This window comes from Pelophylax lessonae, assembly GCF_965119305.1.
Source record: "Pelophylax lessonae genome assembly, chromosome: 3".
Lineage (NCBI taxonomy): Eukaryota > Metazoa > Chordata > Amphibia > Anura > Ranidae > Pelophylax > Pelophylax lessonae.
The window spans coordinates 39,225,252-39,246,473 of record NC_138770.1 but is presented as its reverse complement, the minus strand read 5'-3'; the positions used below and the strand labels follow the sequence as shown (position 1 = coordinate 39,246,473).

Below are 21,222 nucleotides of genomic sequence, written 5' to 3'. Positions count from 1 at the left end.
TCTTTTGGTGGTCTTTGATCACCTGTGCGATTTTTATTTTTTACGCTATAAACTAAAAAATAGCAACAATTCTGAAAAAAAAAAAAAAAACTATTCTCACATTCTGCTATATAACATTCCCCCCCCCCCAAAAAAAAATGTAAAAATCTAAATTATTAACATTTTAGGCGCAATACGCGTATTTTGATTGGTTTGTTTGTTTGTTTGTAGTTATCGCGTCTACTAACTACGGGAAAGATTTGTCATTTTTATTGTTTTTTTTACTAGTAATGGCGGCAATCTGCGATTTTTTGCGGGACTACGGCATTGCGGCGGACATATCGGACCCCTGACTGACATTTTTGACACTACTACAGTAATCAGTGCTATAAATATGCACTGTTATGGCACTTTTCCACTGCAAGTACCCGCTTGGCTCTACTCGGCCTGGTTTGCTTTTCCACTGCTGGTACCGCATGGTACGGTGTTGGAACAGTTCGGTACGGTACGGTACGGTTTGCTTTTCCACTAAAGTAGTACTAAAGTTAAGTGGGTGGGATAACAACGATTCTCTGACCAATCAGTGGCTAGTAGTGACTGCATGCAAAGGATTGTGGGATATGGTACCTCTTGGAACCACAATCGAGGTGGTACTGTTTTTGAGAGCTGTACCGTTTGGTTCCATGCAGTGGAAAAGCGCCGCCATACTGTACCGTCTTGAACCGTTCCTACACCGTACCATGCGGTACCAGCAGTGGAAAAGCACAAAAGCGAGCCGAACCGTTCGGTTCCATGCAGTGGAAAAGTGCCATTACTGTACTAATGAAACTGGCAGGGAAGGGGTTAACATTGTGGGCGATCAAAGGGTTAAATGTGTACCTAGGGGAGTGATTCTAACTGTATGAGGCGGGGCTTGTGAAATGATCACAGAGAACTGTGATCCTATATAGAAGGATCACAGGCTCTCTGTTTTCATTCCAGGGAGAAGAACGGTCAGCTTTGTTTACAACAGCTGACCGTTCTTTTCTCTCAGCGGGGAGCGATCGAGGGTGCCCGGCGGCAATCGGAGCCACCAGCCCCGTTCTTCGGCTTCCCCGCTGCCGAGTGGGGGCGGGAGCGCGGCGGCGCGTGCTCGCCCCCTAGCTGCAGGAGCACGCCCGACGTATACCTTTGGCGGTTTGCGCAGGAGGGCCAGCCTGCCGCAGTATAACTGCGGCGGGTGGTCCTTAAGTGGTTAAATCAATTAGACATGATTTGGAAAGACACCCACCTCTCTATAAAAGGCCTCACAACTGTCAGTGCATACTGTGTTAGAGCAAGTCATGAGGTCAAATGAACTGCATACGGAGCTCAGAGACAGGATTACTGCAAGGCACAGATCTTGGGAAGGCTACAATACATTTCTGCTGCACTGAAGGTTTCCACGAGCACAGTGGCCTCCATAATTCTCAAGTGGAAGAAGTTTGGCACAACCAAGACACTTCCAAGAGCTGGACGCCCGGCCAAACTGGGCAATCGGGGGAGAAGGACCTTAGTAAGAGAGGTGACCAAGAACCTGAGCTCCAGAGATCCTGCGTGGAGATGGGACAAAGTTCTAGAAGGAAAACCATCACTGCAGCCCTCCACCGATCTGGCCTTTATAGCACAGTGGCTAGAAGGAAGCCTCAACCCATTGCAAAACACATAAAAGCCCGCTTGGAGTTTGCAAAACCATTTCTTTTTTACAGGTTTTTTTGCAATTTTTTTTCTTTTTCTTTTAACCACTTCCCGACCACCCGTCGCACATTTACAGCGGCAGGGTGGCTCTCCTGCGCAAGCCGACGTAGGGGTACGTCGGGCATGGGCGGGAAGCTAGGGGGCGAGTGTGTGCCGCCGCCGGCACGCTCCCACCCCCACTCGGCAGCATATATTTATAGCACTGATTACTGTAGTAATGTCACTGGTACCCCCAAAAGTGTCAAAAATGTCAGTTAGGGATCTGATCTGTCCACCACAATGTCGCAGTCCCGCAAAAAAAAAAAAAACATAGATCGCCGCCATTACTAGTAAACTAAAAAAAAAAACAATAAAAATGACATAAATCTTTACCATAGTTAGTAGACTCAAAAAACGTTTGCGCAAACCAATCAAAATACGCTCACTGTGATTTTTTTTACCAAAAATATGTAGCAGAAAACAAATTGGCCTAAAATGTTAAAAAATTTGATTTTTAAATTTTTTTGGGGGGGGAATGTTATAGATCAGAATGTGAAAAATATTGTTTGTTTTTTCAAACTTGTCGCTCTTTTTTCATTTATAGTGCAAAACATAAAAATTGCAGAGGTGATCAAATACCACCAAAAGAAAGCTCTATTTGTGGGAAAAAAAGAACGTCAATTTTATTTGGGTACAGCGTTGCACAACCGCGCAATTGTCCGTTAAAGTAACGCAGTGCCGAATCGCAAAATAGGGCCTGGTCATTAAGGGGGAAAATCCTTCCAGTCTTAAAATGGTTAAAATTTTTTGTTCCTTTTTGTACTATTTTATTTACATCCTGTCATCGGAGTAGCTCACCATCACCATAGTGACGCTGGCGATGAAAGAAATCTGGCAGCTCAAGCTTCCGCATTAAATATATTTATTAACCCAGGTATGGTACAAAATAATACAGGGCTTACGCGTTTTGGCACGTAGCCTTAATCATAGCCATGTGGGATTCCTGATGTACAGGAAGACAGAACTTCAGTGAATAACAATTCCCTCTCCGAACAGGAGAGTGGCTTCTCCCCTGTGTGCAATCTCTGATGTCTGTAAAGATTGGATTTCTGTGAAAAACATTTCCCGCACTCAGAACAGCAATATGACTTTTCACTCAAGTGCAATTTCTGATGTCTGTAAAGATTGGACTTATCTGAAAAACATTTCCCGCACTCAGGACAGGAATAAGGCTTTTCCCTGGTGTGACACCTCTGATGTTTGACAAGTTTTGATTTTTGTACAAAACTTTTTCCGCACTCTGGACAGGAATGTGGTTTTTCACTCATGTGCAATCTCTGATGGCTACAAAGATTGGACTTATCTGAAAAACATCTCCCGCACTCAGTACAGGAATATGGCTTTTCCTTTGTGTGAGATCTCTGATGCGTGGCAAGTACGGATTTTTGTTTAAAACATTTTCCGCACTCAGAGCAGGAAAACGGCTTTTCCTCGGTGTGACACCTCTGATGTGAGACAAGTTCTGATTTTTGTTTAAAACCTTTCCCGCACTCAGAACAAGAATAAGGCTTCTCCCCAGTGTGAGACCTCTGATGTGTAATAAGATGGGACTTCACTGAAAAACATTTCCCACAATCAAGGCAGGAATACGGCTTCTCCCCAGTGTGAGATCTTTTATGCACAATAAAATGGGATTTAAATTGGAAAAACTTCCCGCACTCAGTACAGGAAACCCTTTTATCTGTTGGAAGGGCAGCACCGTCCCTCACAGTCTGAGGTTCCTCAGGATAAGAGGAATACGATGGTCCATCTACACTGTGTGGTGCCGGATGGACATTTGAGGTAGCCGGGTTTTCTCCTGGACTATACTGCGTGATGTTCTCATCTTCTACTTTACAGTCTGGAGACAAAGTGAGACAATCCTCTGAGGTTTTCCTCATCTCCCGTCCATCTACTAAAATAGAAATAAAAAGATTATTACTAGACATCAGCAGATTGGTTCCCCTAAACGAGGACTCCGCCCACATCAGGCAGCTTTATCTCTGAGGATCTTACAATTCCACCCTCAAGGTAACTAGTAAATGGGTCCTCTGATCTCCTACCAGTTCATTTCTGGCCCCTGCACTATTATAGAGTATATAGTGCAGGGGCCAGGAGTATGTAATGTACAACATAGAGTATATAGTGCAGGGGTCAGGAGTATGTAATGTACAACATAGAGTATATAGTGCAGGGGTCAGGAGTATGTAATGTACAACATAGAGTATATAGTGCAGGGGCCAGGAGTATGTAATGTACAACAAAGTATATAGTGCAGGGGTCAGGAGTGTGTAACGTACAATATAGAGTATATAGGTAAAAAAGTGAAAGTGCGCTGATTAAACTGTTGAGAAAGCTGCTACCTTAGAACCAATTATGGTGAAGTGAAATGTAAAGTGTATGTATCAGGTGCGCTAATCAATCAAATTATGTGAAGGTTCAAATAAAATCACGTGAATAATTTCAAAACATGAATGAAGGGTCTGGAGTAAAACCAAACAAATTTGCTGGAATAACATACATAACAGTGAATCAATGGAAAAAATTGAAAAAACTGCTGGTACAAACTGAAAATGATACACAAATGTGACAATGGATTCACCAGTGAATATCAAAGAAATGGGTGACAACACAAATCAATATCGTGACAAAGGCAGTCCCAAATGATACACAAAATAAATCCGATCAGATCCATTGTCACATTTGTGTATCATTTTCAGTTTGTACCAGCAGTTTTTCAATTTTTTCCATTGATTCACTGTTATGTATGTTATTCCAGCAAATCTGTTTGGTTTTACTCCAGACCCTTCATTCATGTTTTGAAATTATTCACGTGATTTTATTTAAACCTTCACATAATTTGATTGATTAGCGCACCTGATACATACACTTTACAATATAGAGTATATAGTGCAGGGGTCAGGAGTATGTAATGTACAATATAGAGTATATAATGCAGGGGTCAGGAGTATGTAATGTACAATATAGAGTATATAGTGCAGGGGTCAGGAGTATGTAATGTACAATTTAAATTAAATATTGTAAGGGTCAGGATTCAATATTTTGGTATTCAGTAGAAGATTAAATGTTGTCTTGAGGCAAGTTTCAGAGTTCCCACACCGCTGCCTCCCATCTCCTAAAACAGTGATTTGGGTCTTAGACTATACAGACATATCCCTCCACCCGGCACAGCCTACAGACAACAGAGCAAGTAACCCCGGGAGAATTGTTCTGTCAGATTCTTGCTAGACCTGGGCATGGGGAGGAAGACCCAAAAACACATATCCCAGGTCCCTAGATCTAGTAATGCCTATGGCGATTATGAACATTTTGCTGCCAGCTGAACCCCAGAATCTCCATAAATCCAGTCTAGATACATAAATTGTGTCTGCAGCACAGAGAAGGAAGATTATCCGAGAGAAATACAGGATGGGGAACACAGCTCAGGAAAGTGACCATGGTATTACAGGCTGATATCATCCAGTTCTTACTCTACTCCAGAGCAATCAGTGAGCAGTATGGGTGGAAGAATGTATTTAGTGTTAATAACCCACCTGTGCTGATCTCTGTAGAGGTGTCCTCCTCTATAATTAGCCTAATTATTCCATTCTCCTCCATAGACTGCTGATCATCCCTCACATACATCTCTTCTTCTTCTGCTTTAACCTCAACTTTTATATCTATCAGATCTTCACCCTAAACCAAGAGAAGGATAGAAAATATCATCTGTAAGACACAAGCTTTAATAATGCGATTTCACATAAGAAATCCACAACTTCATGTTCTAGATGTTCCATCCCACCAACCTTGAAACTGTGAGGAATGGTGTGATCTTCCTGTGTGGAATCCCGGGAATACAGAGGACGGGGACATCTCTCTGGTGGGTTCCTGGTATTAGGTGGCTCCATCAGATCCTTGTGTCCTTCTGAAACCTCCTTCATTACTCCATACTCCTCATCCTCCTCTTTATACTCTTCTTTAACAACAATATTATCATCCCCGAGGATTCCACTCTGAAAGATGTAATAAAATATTTATTGTAACAAACATGCTGTGTATAAACCAGAACTACCAATGAGTGTCAATCATCTACCTGATGATGGTGAGGGATGGTGTGACCTTCCTGTGTGGAATCCCGGGAATACAGAGGACGGGGACATCTCTCTGGTGGGTTCCCATTACTGGATCCATCTGTAGGAAACACACACACTGACTGAATACATTGTTTCTATGTGTTTATCAGATGATGGGGGATCTAGGTGGACCCTCCGTACTGCTCTCTCCTTTACAATAAAGTCTCCTCTTACCCGGTGATGTGAGGGGCGGCTGATTCTCCATCATGACGTCCTTGTAGAGATCCTTGTGTCCTTCTAAATACTCCCACTCCTCCATGGAGAAATAGACAGTGACATCCTGACACCTTATAGGAACCTGACACACACAATGATACAGTCACCATCCAGACACATCCCTTGTCTGTTACTGGATAATGTCCCAGAATTCCCAGCACCGCTCACCTCTCCTCAATGATCTCTCCGGTGACTTCTATAATCTTCTTCTTATTTCTCTATTCTACCAGGGAGGGAGGTGGAGGCAATGTGATGGTCATATGATCTCCAGACTTCGCAGGAGGAAAACTCTACATCTGAACACAAATAGTAAAATCAAATGATATTCCTAGAATTCTCCCTACCTCTCCGGTCAGGTCTCCATTTTAATAAAGCCTCACCTATACTTATAATTTATAATAATAATATATATACTAATATAATATACATATAATTTACCCACACAGGTCCCCCACAATGTAGGTAAAAGGCATTTTGAACCATTATTCACAACGCAGGACCAACAGACCTGTTTTGGTTGTGAGGATACCAAGAGTCCACCTACATCATAAGACCATCGCATAAAAAGAATAGTGCCAGATAGAGGGACATGAAGAGCTGTGAGGTCAGTGTGATCATGTCATAGGATTCTCTGACTCTGATTGGAGGGACATTGGGAGGGGGAGCAGTGAGGGGAGCTCTGTGAGGTTTCTGTACACAGGATCATTTCTCCTGGGTGCGTCCCACCTCTCCTAAACTGAAAGATGAACTTTGCCTTTGGGCTTCGCCAGGACACATTATATTCCTCTGATCTCCGTGTACTCCGGAGACTTTACTCATCACATTTTAGGATAAATATCCATAATTCCCAAATCTTGTGTAATATTGTGAAAACTTTGTGTAATCTGTAACTTGGGCTTGTGCCCATTTATGTACTATAAAAGCTGTAACCAAAATGTAATCTGGGTCACACATCCGTTGAAGGATGGTGTGAACCGTTGTACGGCTGTATGGCGTAAACTCTGAGTAAACATATGGAGACCAATGCAAACCTGATTGGCGTAGATGTCCGTTATTTCAACGTAACAATTTGAGATGGGAATGGAGGGGCACCTATTAGCAAACGCGTAAAGGCATAGAACACACACCCCTGCCAGGCCCCCTTAAATGAGAATTATACAAAATAAATTATTAGTTAAACCCACAAGTGCTTTTTTACCACTACTATTCTTTTCTATTGGCTTTTGAAATTTACAAATGCAACAATTTAGAAATTGGATGAAAGGTTTAGCACTGGGAAACACTTTTTGAAAGATGCATAGTGTATTTTATATACAACTATAAAGATCAGACCAAAATGAGGAGGAAAGAGGAACAGAAGGACTTTGTTCCAAATCAGGGACAGTTGGGAGCTATGGAAGATCTCAGACTGGAATCATTATGGAAAAATAAGTTTTCATGACATTTTTCTACAAATTACATTTTCTTTCTCTCTTCATATTTGAATCTTATAAAATAAAGACATACACAGTACATATTCCAATCCCAGGGGCGGCTCAAGAACATTTCTTTTTTTTGGGGGGTAGGGGTACCTGGGAGGGGGTGACCAGGGTAGGGGTACCTGGGAGGGGGTGACCAGGGTAGGGGTAGCTGGGAAGGGTGACCAGGGTAGGGGTATCTGGGAAGGGTGACCAGGGTAGGGGTATCTGGGAAGGGTGATCAGGGTAGGGGTATCTGGGAGGGGGTGACCAGGGTAGGGGTATCTGGGAGGGGGTGACCAGGGTAGGGGTATCTGGGAGGGGTGATCAGGGTTGGGGTATCTGGGAGGGGGTGATCAGGGTTGGGGTATCTGGGAGGGGGTGCCCAGGGTAGGGATACCTGGGAGGGGGTGCCCAGGGTAGGGATACCTGGGAGGGGGTGCCCAGGGTAGGGATACCTGGGAGGGGGTGACCAGGGTAGGGGTACCAGGGAGGGGGTGACCAGGGTAGGGGTACCTGGGAGGGGGTGACCAGGGTAGGGGTACCTGGGAGGGGGTGACCAGGGTAGGGGTACCTGGGAGGGGTGACCAGGGTAGGGGTACCTGGGAGGGGTGACCAGGGTAGGGGTATCTGGGAGGGGTGATCAGGGTAGGGGTATCTGGGAGGGGTGACCAGGGTAGAGGTATCTGGGAGGGGTGACCAGGGTAGAGGTATCTGGGAGGGGTGATCAGGGTAGAGGTATCTGGGAGGGGTGACCAGGGTAGAGGTATCTGGGAGGGGTGATCAGGGTAGGGGTATCTGGGAGGGGTGACCAGGGTAGAGGTATCTGGGAGGGGTGATCAGGGTAGGGGTATCTGGGAGGGGTGATCAGGGTAGAGGTATCTGGGAGGGGTGATCAGGGTAGAGGTATCTGGGAGGGGTGACCAGGGTAGAGGTATCTGGGAGGGGTGATCAGGGTAGAGGTATCTGGGAGGGGTGATCAGGGTAGAGGTATCTGGGAGGGGGTGAGCAGGGTAGGGGTATCTGGGAGGGGTGACCAGGGTAGAGGTATCTGGGAGGGGGTGACCAGGGTAGGGGTATCTGGGAGGGGTGACCAGGTTAGGAGTATCTGGGAGGGGGTGATAAGGGTGGAGGTATAAATAAGATATAAAATAAGATCTTATCACCTTCTCTGCTGCCACTTCAAAATATGTCTCCTCTGCACTTCCTGCCACATCAAAAGCCCTGTTTTTTCCTGACATCACTTCCTGTCTATCTTCTATAGAGACTTCCTATCTAGGCAGAAGTGACATCACCACCTTCTGGAGCTCAGAGAAACTGCAGTTCTGAGAAACTTATAGGTGTCAGTTTATCAAGCAGAAGAAATTAACCGCTGCTAAGTTCTCCGTCGTTCTCAGAGGAGACCACTCTTCTCATTACCTCACACTACACATCATAATAATCAAATAATAATGTTAATGTCCCCCTACACTATATATATATATATGTAGCACAATGCTGGATATGGGTCACCGGGTGCAACAAAAGTACCTTTATGCATGTTTCTCCAAGTGTGAGCACTGAGACAATGACCAGTCCGGTATCTTTGGGTTTTTTGTATTTTTTTGGTAACTTGGATAGGAGAAGGGATGAGTGGGATACTCCTTTGACTCAACTATGTACAACTTGGCGTAGACACTTACAAAATGCCAATTGGCGCTGACTTGACGCTGGCTGGATGCCGGTCAACGCTGGCCTGATGCCTGTTAACGTTGAACCTACTTGTGACTGCTTTTCTGGATAAAGAAGTCCTCTTTAAGCACCCATAAGCACTCCTTGCTGAGGTAGCTATTTGTATACACTGCTGCACTGCTGAACACTTCAGGGCCCGCACCAGCGCCCCCTTTTCTCTCACTTCTCTTCAGGGTTTGGACACAGGCACCCCCTTTCTCTAAATCTCTCTACTGGTTAGCTGGCTCCTGGATCCCTATGACCTTCTGGAGTGGCCCCCTTTCCTAGGCAGACTCTTGGGCAGTTTCGAGTGCTCACAACACTGTTTTTCCTGCCCAGCAGCTCCACTCGGTCCACAGCACTCTGGATTCCCTCTCTGCAGCCCAGCTCAACCTCCGGTCCTCTAGGCCGACTGCCCAGGACACACTTGTTTCCTCTGATAGGAGGAGTGACAGCCGTCACCCTCCCACTGGGACTCTGCTTCCCGCCAAAGACGCTCTGTCATGTGCTCCCCTCAGACTAATACTCCATCCCAGGGTGCATTGCGGCAGACTCCGCCCTCTGGGATAGATACAAGCCCTGGTGTGCTATTGGCCAGGTTTCCTCCACTGTCCAATAAGAGCCCTCGTTGGACACAGTGGGGAGACTCCCCAGACACACCTGGGAACACATGCCAGCCCAGCTAAATGATCAGCCCCCCCCCCCCCCCCCCCCGCCGAGCAGCAGACAGGGCCACAATATGCTTTTCCTAGCACCTACCTAGGAGGATGCTACATATATATATATATATATATATATATATATATATATATATACACACATATATAGACACATATACACAGAATCTCACAAACGTGAGTACACCCCTCACATTTTTGTAAATATTTTATTCTATCTTTCATGTGACAACACTGAAGAAATGACACTTTGCTACAATGTAAAGTAGTGAGTGTACAGCTTGTATAACAGTGTAAATTTGCTGTCCCCTCAAAATAACTCAACACACAGCCATTAATGTCTAAACCACTGACAAACAAAAGTGAGTACACCCCTAAGTGTCAATATTTTGACTGCCCATTATTAACCCTCTTGGGCATGGAGTTCACAGGTTGCCACTGGAGTCCTCTTTCACTCCTCCATGATGACATCACAGAGCTGGTGGATGTTAGAGACCTTGCGCTCCTCCACCTTCCGTTTGAGGATGCCCAATAGGGTTTAGGTCTGGAGACATGCTTGGCCAATCCATCATCTTTACCTTTTAGCAAGGCAGTGGTCGTCTTGGAGGTGTGATTGGGGCCGCTATCATGTTGGAATACTGTCCTGCGGCCCAGTCTCCGAAGGGAAGGGATCATGCTCTGCTTCAGTATGTCACAGTACATGTTGGCATTCATGGTTCCCTCAATGAACTATGCCAGCAGCACTCATGCAGCCCCAAACCATGACACTCCCACCACCATGCTTGACCATAGGCAAGACACACTTGTCTTTGTACTCCTCACCTGGTGCCACCACACACGCTTGACACCATCTGAACCAATTAAGTTTATCTTGCTCTCATCAGACCACAGGATGTGGTTCCAGTAATCCATATCCTAAAGCCTCGTACACATGCGTCGAAAATCGGCAGGGAATTTTCATCCGACGACCGATCCGCCGATTTTCGGCTTGTTAGTATAATGCTTCCGACAACAGACTCCGACTTTTCGTCCGAAAAAAATCTGTTGTGCAGGCTATAAAATTTTTGTCCGCCGTCAAAACACGTCCGATTTTCGTGCAGTCAGTACAGATTTCGACAGGGAGAAATCTTATGAGCAAGTCTGGGCATGCTCAGAGAAGAAAGAACACAAAGAAAGCAATCCAACACATGACATCACTTCTGAAGTAGAATTTTGTCGGGCGAGAAAATTCGTGTGCAGTCTAGGCACATTCCAACCAACAAAACACAACTCTGGACAAAAGACGGACGACCGGTCGGCCGATAATCGTTGCATGTGTACGGGGCTTTAGTCTGCTTGTCTTCAGCAAACTGTTTGCGGCCTTTCTTGTGCATCATCTTTAGAAGAGGCTTCCTTCTGGGATGACAGCCATGCAGACCAATTTGATGCAGTGTGCGGCGTATGGTCTGAGCACTGACCGGCTGACCCCCCACCCCTTCAACCTCTGCAGCAATGCTGGCAGCACTCATACGTCTATTTCCCAAAGACAACCTCTGGATATGACGCTGAGCATGTGCTTTCAGCTTCTTTTGTCGAACATAGCGAGGCCTGTTCTGATCTACCAGTATAGGTATTTCTCACATTGTCATTCTGTTTATTTTCTTTCTGAATTTTTGTAAATAGGTAACCAGGGGTACTGTGTACCCCCTTCCTTTTTTTTTTTTTTTTTACATAGGGAGGGGTGTGCATCTGGGAGCCTGCCTTTTTTCAAGTGAGTTTTAAGATTTTGTCCCCCCTGCAGGTCCCACAACCACAAGGCCAGGGATTTTGGGGGAGGAGCCCCTTGTCCTACAAATGTTTTATTATTATTATTAGAGATGAGCCCAACACTCCCCTGTTCAGTTTGCAGCAGAACTCCCAAACAGGGGAAATGTTCTAACTGATATGGATAAATTCACTACTATATTTTTACAGGAAACACTGTTTATAGCTAGGAAGCTGATCACTAGAAACTGGATGAGGCACCATCCCCCTACGTTTGGGAATTGGCTAAAAGAGGTCAATAATGTCCTTCCCTTTTGCAGACTCCTATACAAACACAGAGGCTGCCCCCACAAATTTGACAAAATCTGGGATAGATGGGTACAATGCCCTGACACGAACTTGTAGTATTGTAGACACCTGCTCCTTATTCATCTATCATTCCCTTGGGAGACTGGTATAGCCATTCTTATATGCACACTGTTGATATTTGTACTGCTGTTTACTCCTTTGTACTTGTACAGTTTATATTTCTATTCTTGCCTTTTTTGCAATTTTTTTGTATTGTACCGAAACTTTAATAAAACTCACTGGTTTAAAAAAAAAAAAAAAAAATCAAATTGTAAATCGTTTGTTCAGAAGCAGTGATTTTAATGATGCTTAAAGTGCAACAATGAAAATGGAAAATTCCTTTAAATCTAGTGTCTAGTGGGGTCTCTTTAACCACTTGCCGACTGCCGCACGACTATTTACTGCGGCGGTCAGCCCCTCACAGGCAGAGTGACGTAGGTCTACGTCGCTAGCCTGTGAGGGTCTAGGGAGCGAGCGCGCGCCCCCGGAGGCGCGCTCCCGCTCCCGAGTGGTCATGGAACCCCCCGCGCGTGTGACCGGCGGACCCGATCGTCCGCCGGTCACTCGCGATCGCCGCTGCAGAGGGAGAAAGTCAGGCGGCTAGTGTAAACAAGCCGCCTGTCATTCTCCCCGGTGTATGAATGATGATCATACGGTTCTACATAGTACTATGTAGAACCGTTGATCACTGTTCATACATCTCAAGCCACAGCCAATCACAGTTAGAATCACGCCCCTAGGGACACACATAGCCCCTCCCTCTCAAAAAAGTTAACCCCGTCACTGCCAGTGTAATTTTACAGTAACAGTGCATATGTATAGCACTGATTACTGTAGAAATGTCACTGGTAACCCCAAAAGTGTCAAAAATGTCAGTCAGGGGTCCGATCTGTCCGCTGCAATGTCGCAGTACCGCAAAAAAAAAAAAAATCGCAGATCGCCGCCATTATGCGTAAAAAAAACAACAAAAATGACAAAAATCTTTCCCTTTGTTATTAAACGCGATAACTTTTGCGCAAACCAATCAAAATACGCTTTTTGCAATTTTTTTTTACCAAACATATGTAGCATAAAACAAATTGGCCGAAAATGTTAAAAAATTTTGATTTTTAATTTTTTTTTGGGGAATTTCATATAAAAAATGTGAAAAATTTTTATTTTTGCAAAATTGTCGCTCTTTTTTTGTTTATAGCGCATGATCAAAAAATCGCACAGGTGATCAAATACCACCAAAAGAAAGCTCTGTTTGTGGGTAAAAAAGGACGTCAAATTCGTTTGGGTACAGCGTCGCACGACTGCGCAATTGTCCGTTAAAGTCACGCAGTGCCGAATCGCAAAATACCCCCTGGTCAGGAAGGGGGTCAAATCTTCCGGGGCTTAAGTGGTTAATGGGCCTGTAAAGTGGTACATCTGTGGCATGCATAACATATGCTACAATAAAATGACATTTCCAAAGAAAAAAAACACTTTTTTTGAAATTCTGGCATGGCAAATGTTTTTTTATTACATTTTTTAATAATAGACGGGAGTCAGCAATTACATAGTTACATAGTAGTTGAGGTTGAATAAAGACAATAGTCCATTCATTTCAACCTGTGTAGGTGTGTGTGGCCGTAATTATCTCTCATCCCCCTGAATGTTCTGATCCTTGAGATGTACATCCAAGAGTCTTTTAAAAGTAGCCATACTTCCCGCAGATACTACCATTTGTGGTAGAGAATTCCACAATCTTGTAGCCCTTACTGTAAAAAACCCTTGCGTAGCCTGAGGTTAAATCTCTTCTCCTCTAAACGCATTGTATGGCCTCGTGTCCTCATGCATTCCTTTGCGACTGAAGAGTTTTTTTTCTATGCTGAGATCACCGTTGAGGTACTTGTATGTCGCTATCATGTCCCCTCTCAGGCGTCTCTTCTCCAGGGAGAATAAATCGAGCGATTGCAGACGCTCTTCATAATTAAGATCCTCCAATCCCCTAATTAGTTTAGTTGCTCTCCTCTGGACTCTCTCCAGCTACTTCACATCCCTTCTGAGAACTGGCAACCAGAACTGGACAGAATACTCCAGATGCGGTCGGACCAGAGTTTTATAAAGTGAAGGATTATAGTTTTATCCCTGGAATACATCCCCTTCCTTATGCATGCTAATAATCTACTGGCTTTGGCAGCTGCAGCTTGACATTGCATGCTGTTGATAAGTCTATCTTCTACTAAGACCCCCAGATCTTTCTCCATTTTTGATTCCCCCAGGGGTCCCCCCCGCAAAGTGTATTGGGCGTTTATGTTTTTAGTCCCCAAGTGCAAAACCTTACACTTCTCCACATTAAACCTCATTTGCCATGTAGTTGCCCACTCTTGTTATTTTGTTCAGGTCATTCTGTAAGATTTCTGCCTCACGATGTGAAGTTGCCCTGCTTAATTTTGTATCATTATTCATTTTGTGTCATTTGCAACCCCGAGTCATTTTAAATGTGACTTGACTTTTTTTTTTCTTTAAAAACGGAATTTTTGTAAAATCTTACCTGTAAAATTCCTTTCTCTGAGTCCTCCGACAGTCGCCGCCTCTTCATATTCGTCACATATGGGGTATTAGACTTTGCTCCGAAGGAGTAGCTAGGCAACAGAATATGTTAACAATAAAGCTTTAACATATCCCACCCTCAAGGGGTGGTCCCCTCAGTCAATACCCTCCTACTTCCTGCAACCATATCTCAGTTTTAGTGGAATAGCAGTAGAGTATACATTCAAACCCCAAAAGAGGGGCGGGGGCGGCGACTGTCGGAGGACTCAGAGAAAGGAATTTTACAGGTAAGATTTTACAAAAATTCCGTTTTCTCTTACGTCCTCCGACAGTCGCCGCCTCTTCATATTCGTCACATATGGGGACGTCCCAAAGCAGTGCAAACATGAGGGGTGGGAAACGCATCCGCGCCGAAAGGCAACGCAGTCTCCACATCAAAGAAAGGAACCTTACCAAAGGAAGGAAACCAGCTGGGCAACAGCAAAAATAAGTGCTCAACAGGAGCAACAACCCAGGAAAAGACAAAAAAACCAGGGGATACAAAAAACTATCCCAACAGCCAGGAGTCCCCAACAAGGGACCCTATGGAACAGCCGCACTAAGAAACTTGCGGCCAAAGGAAGCATCCGCCGATGCCTGAACATCTACTTTGTAGAATTTTGTGAAAGTGTGTACGGTCGACCAAGTCGCCGCCTTACACACCTGGGCTACAGAAGCCCCATGACGGCAGGCCCAAGACGTACTCAGTGATCTAGTAGAGTGCGCCTTCACAGGCACAGGGGGAACCTTCCCCTGCAAGGCATAGGCCTGTTCAATGGTCTGCCTGATCCATTTGGCAATGGTAGAGGCGGAAGCCGCCATGCCCTTCCGAGGACCCTCTGGAAGAACAAACAAGGAGTCAGTCTTACGAAAAGACTCAGGCGATTTAAGGTAAACCCTTATCGCCCGAACAACATCCAGAGAGTGCAATCTCACCTCCTTCGGATGTTTAGGCTTCGTGCACAACGAAGGCAAAACAATATCCTCGTTAAGATGGAATTCCGAAACTCGTTTCGGTAGAAAAGAAGGATTAGGTCGCAAGACCACCTTATCCAAATGAACAACCAGGTACGGAGACTTGCAGGACAAAGCCGCCAGTTCCGACACTCTGCGAGCCGAAGTGATCGCCACCAAAAAGGCGACCTTTTTGGACAACATAGACAACGAGATCTCCCTGATCTGTTCAAAAGGAGCACGTTGTAACACAGATAGAACTAGATTCAAGTCCCAAGGGGGCAAAGGATCCCTCCTAGGAGGAACCAGATGCCGCACACCCTGAATAAAAGTGCCAACCAAGGAGTTGGAAGCCACGGGACGTTGAAACAGAACGGCCAGCGCCGACACCTGACCCTTAATCGTAGCCAGCGCCAAACGCTGATCGACACCCGTCTGAAGGAAAGACAGCACACGGGAAACCGAGTACGTGCGGGGTGAAAACCCCCTGGACTCACACCAGGCAAAATAGGCCTTCCAAGTACGGTAATAAACCTTCCCCGAGGAAGACTTCCTCGCGTTGATCAAAGTATGAACGACCTCTGGAGAGAGACCCTTCTCCTTCAGGACCTCGGTCTCAACAGCCAGGCCGTCAAAGCCAGCGACTGTAAAGCAGGATGGTAAATCGGTCCTTGAGACAGTAGATCGTCTCGAAGAGGCAGACGCCAAGGAGCGTCGACCGCCAGATTCACGAGGTCTGCGTACCAGGACCGGCGAGGCCAGTCCGGTGCCACAAGAATCACCGTGGTGCGTTCCGAGTGCAACCTGCGAAGGAACCTGGACAGCAACTGAATCGGTGGAAACGCGTACATCAGCCTGTACTGATGCCACGGGGCCACTAACGCGTCCGACGCGTCTGCCCGAGGGTCGCGCGTCCTTGCCACGAACCTCTTCACCTTGTAGTTGAGGCGAGACGCGAACAGGTCCACATCTGGAAGACCCCACTTCGCGCACAACATCTGGAAGACAGCCGGGTGGAGAGACCATTCCCCCTGATCCAGGGTCTGGCGACTCAGATAGTCCGCCTGCCAGTTCTCCACTCCCGGAATGTGAACCGCCGTTATCGCCGGGACATGAGCCTCGGCCCAAGACAGAATGTCGGCCACTTCTCGAGCCGCTCGGGCACTCCTGGTGCCCCCTTGGTGGTTGATGTAGGCCACCGCCGTGGCATTGTCCGTCTGCACCCGAACCGGGCAGCCCTGCAGCCGGTCCGTCCAGCGATGAAGACAGAGCCTTATCGCACGCAATTCCAGAATGTTGATCGGAAGGGAAGACTCCCCCTCCGACCAGGTCCCCTGGGCGGACAGAACGCCCAGAACACCACCCCAGCCCGACAGGCTGGCATCCGTGGTGATTATCGTCCACGAGATCGGACGAAACGACTTGCCCCCGGACACCAACGGGGACTGGAGCCACCACAGAAGGTTTTCCCTGGTGCGATGACTCAACGAGATCTGAAGATCCAGAGATTGAGGTCGCCCGTCCCACCTGGACAGGATCTCCGCTTGGAGACCCCGCGTGTGAAACTGCGCGAAAGGAATCGCCTCGAAGGCCGAGACCATCAATCCCAGACATCTCATACCCGTCCGCAGAGACGAGTGTGGAACGTCCCTGAGGGACCTGACTTCCTCCTGAAGAGTCCTGAGTTTGTCTTCCGGCAGGAAGACCTTCGCCTGCACCGAGTCCAGTATCATTCCCAGATAGGGGAGACGAACCGACGGACTCAGTGTCGACTTTGGAACATTTATCGTCCAACCGAACTCCTGCAGAGTTTGCATTGTGACAGACAGGTCCTTCTCCAGACCCTGTCTGGTCGCAGACCGAACCAGAATGTCGTCCAGATACCCCAGGACAGAAATGCCCTGGGCTCTCAATAATGCCAGAACCGGTGCAAGCACCTTGGTGAAGACCCGCGGAGCCGAGGCGAGCCCAAAGGGCAACGCCACAAACTGGTAGTGATCCTCCGCAATGGCAAATCGAAGGTACTTCTGATGACCCTCGAATATGGGGATGTGAAGGTACGCATCCTTCAAATCGATGGAGGCCATGAATTCCCCCGGAACCAGGGCAGCCACCACCGAGCGCAGGGATTCCATGCGGAACTTGCGAACTCGCACAGAGCGGTTCAGAGCTTTCAAGTCCAGAATCGGACGAACCTTGCCCTCCTTCCTGGGCACGGTGAACAGATTGGAATAAAACCCCCGAAATCTGTCCCGATGAGGCACCGGAACCACCACTCCCTGAGCCCTCAGGTCCCGCACCGCCAGGTGCAGATCCCGCAGGCGCTCTGGAGACAGTTGAAGATTTGAGGGAAAAAATCTGCTCTCCGGCCGAGAGAGAAACTCGATCTTGTAACCAGATCGAACGATTTCCAGAACCCATCTGTCCCTCACACGGGCCAACCAGGGCTGAAGAAAACCGAGCAAGCGTCCCCCCACCCCAAAACTGGGTGAGGGCGCCCCTTCAGGCCGAACTGTTATGGGCCGCAGGTCCGGATTGACCGGACTTCTGTTTCCCAGACCAGGGCTTCTTCTGAGAGCCTTGGCCCTTGAACGGTTTGCCCTTGTAGTGCGGCCGAAAGGCACGAAAGGACCCCTGAGGGGGCCGAAAATGAGCATGCTTCTTCCCAGAAGCCCCCTTAGCCTTGGGGAAATGGGGCAAGAGAGTGCTCTTACCCCCGGTAATCCCCTTAATCAACACATCCAGGGACTCCCCAAAAAGGCGAGACCCATCATAAGGCAGATTGGCTAAGGTTTTACGTGAAGATTGGTCCACCGACCAACATTTCAACCAAACCAGGCGGCAAGACAACACCGCCACGCTGTGCACACGCGCGGCCAACGGAATCAGGTCCAGGTCCGCATCACACAGATACATGACACCCTGGTGGATCTGATCCACCATATCCAGGGTCGCCGCCGAGGCCGAATCGGCCACTAGGACGCGCCTAAGCATCTGCGTCCAACTTGCGATCGCCTGGGCCGCCATGAGAGAAGCAAACAGAGCCTTAAGCATAGAACCCGTAACAGAATAAGTATGACGGGCAAGAGACTCCAGTCTCCTATCCGTGGCATCACGGAAAACAGGGGATCCCTCTGCAGGGATCGCAGTGGCTTTGTTCAAAACCGCAATAGCATGATCCACTGGCGGAGGCACACACCACCGTTCATCAGTGGCAGGCGAGAAAGGATAACGCAGCTTAAATTTACTTGGTACCGCAAAAGGCTTGCGCAAATCGCGCCATTGGTCCTTAACAGCGCGCTGAAAATCAGCATTGCAGGGAAAAACCTGCGGCGTCCTGCGTTTTCTCTGCGTCCCATAAGCCGCCAAGGCAGCTGGGGGACACACCTCGTCCTGCAAACGTAGCGTCTGCTTAATGGAAGCAATCAACTCATCCATGATTGCAAGCTCTTCAGGCGAGCCAGGGGGAGAATTATCAACCCCCTCAACTTCAGCCTCTACCTCAGACCCCACTAGATCAAGAGAGGAGCGGGACCCCGATAGGGGGGTCCCCGCCAGAACAGCCCCATCACCTTCACCCTCAGAATCAGAGGACAGAGCAACTCTGGGCCGTTTAGTAGATTGAGCAGCCACCAGCATTTGCACCTGTGCAGCAAGGCCAGCCACAATAGTGGCTAAATCCCCCCCTGGGGGGGAAACAGCGGTCCCCTGGCTTTCCACCAATACTGTGGGAAACTTGCCCTCCTGAGAATCCATTGCCCCTGTATGCCAGACAACCAAGGGTTAACTGCCCCCTTACAGCAAGCGCGGCAAGCGCAGCCCACCGCACCACACTCAGGCACAATGAGACCCCCACAGGGAATATACAGACTGAATACAGGCAATGGAACACAGGAATAGAAGGATAAAACCTGAGGAGACTCCGCTGCTGCTGCTGCCTCGATCGGTGCTTCCAGGAGAGAGGAAGTGATGCTGCCAGGGCGCTCTATGTAAGCCTATGGAGGCTACAAGAAAATGGCCGCCGTGCATGTAAACCATGCGGCCGGAGCGGGCGCCGGTAAAATGGCGTCGTTTGGCGCCGAAATCGCCGCTCCACAGTGCATAAAATCACACACAATATTATCCCATTATATGGATACATGTTAGATCGCCGCAGCGATCGCTGTATATGCCCCAACATGCCATTAAAAACATGCCCCACAGCACACAGCTCCTCACACTGCCCAGCCTGACATACTCAGTGTCATACAGCTCCCCCCCCCCCCTTGCAGCCCACAGCATGCAGCCGAGAGATAGGGAGACAAGCAGTGTGATTAAAGGCAGGTTACACAGTCCCAGACTGAGACCCCCCCCAGACAGACAGGTCCCCACATAGATACACTTACCTCACATGGCGTGGGGAACCCGCACAGGCGAACAAGCCGCTGCACATGAGGCAGGGAGAGTCGCAATTCAAGACGCACACAATGGCGGTTCAGAAACCGCACAGCGTCCGGTGAGGTAGCCACCTCACCAATCATCCCTGCACCGAACAGGGATGGGTCGTTCACTGTGCCAGGAGCGTTACCTGGCTGAACGCTCGATGGCAGACTGGGAAGCCACTGACCCACGACCTGCGACCAGGGGGATCAGCCCGAGACCCAGTCCGCATGATCCTCTTCGTCCGAAGAACTAACTAATGCTGACAAAAATAACAGCTAAGTAAAAGTAGAGAGAAAACTCAAACAAAATATCAAAAAGAAGAAAGAGTCTGGGACAAAAAGTCCCAGCACAGAGAGAGCCAGCCACTCCTGACAAGCTAGACATTAAAACTGAGATATGGTTGCAGGAAGTAGGAGGGTATTGACTGAGGGGACCACCCCTTGAGGGTGGGATATGTTAAAGCTTTATTGTTAACATATTCTGTTGCCTAGCTACTCCTTCGGAGCAAAGTCTAATACCCCATATGTGACGAATATGAAGAGGCGGCGACTGTCGGAGGACGTAAGAGAAAATGTCATTTTTGCTGCAGCAGGTTCTATATATATATGCTAAAGATGCGCCATTATACAGGCAGACTAAGGGGACCCCCCCAGGCACTATATTTAAAGGAATTTTCTTTTTTGTTCAGCTGTCAGCGGGGAAACCCATTGACAACCGATGACTCAATGTTAACCATTTGACGCCCAAAGAACATACATAGGCGTTCTCGGGTTTCAATGGTTATACTGGGATGGTGTGTGAACCTACAGGCATCATCCCAGTATGGATCTTTTCAGCCGGCGATTCTCTTTTTTGCAGAAGTGACCTAGTTGTGGCTAATTAGCCACTAAATCAATTCTGTGATTTGTGGAAGAGGGTCCCACCCCCCTCTCGCCTGGGAGCGATGCGGCCAGCGGCGATAGATGCCATTTACTGTAAACCTGGAAACTGGAAGCGATGAGTAGTTTGTCATGTCCGGTTCCACCCCCTTGTTTACCTGGCCACCAGCGGCCAGGAAATCAGCTGATCAGACCAATCTACCCTCCAAAGCAGCTGATTAAACACAGATTGGTCTGATTGGCTGCTTCAATAGCTGGTAGAAAACTGGTGGGACAGGACAGCCTAGAAATGGTGGCTGAAGGGTGTACCCCTTCCACTCCCTGTAAAAGTGATCGGGCAGCTACTGTATGGCACTTGAATCACTTTTTTAAAACATCACCAGCAGAAAATGATAACACCAGGATTATGGCTGAA

At 47.5% G+C, this 21,222-nt stretch overlaps 1 protein-coding gene across 1 annotated transcript in view; it reads right to left on the bottom strand.

Annotated features, from left to right (window-relative positions):
• LOC309550685 (uncharacterized protein) overlaps positions 1–21,222 on the bottom strand; it is a 903,485-nt gene that overhangs the window by 212,993 nt on the left and 669,270 nt on the right. Inside the window, exons 11-12 of the mRNA XM_082251020.1 lie at positions 5,268–5,372; positions 2,999–3,628 (exon numbers count right to left, since the gene is read on the bottom strand). Of these exons, the coding sequence (XP_082107146.1) occupies positions 2,999–3,628; positions 5,268–5,372 (735 nt within the window). The remainder of the gene's footprint in view (positions 1–2,998; positions 3,629–5,267; positions 5,373–21,222) is intronic.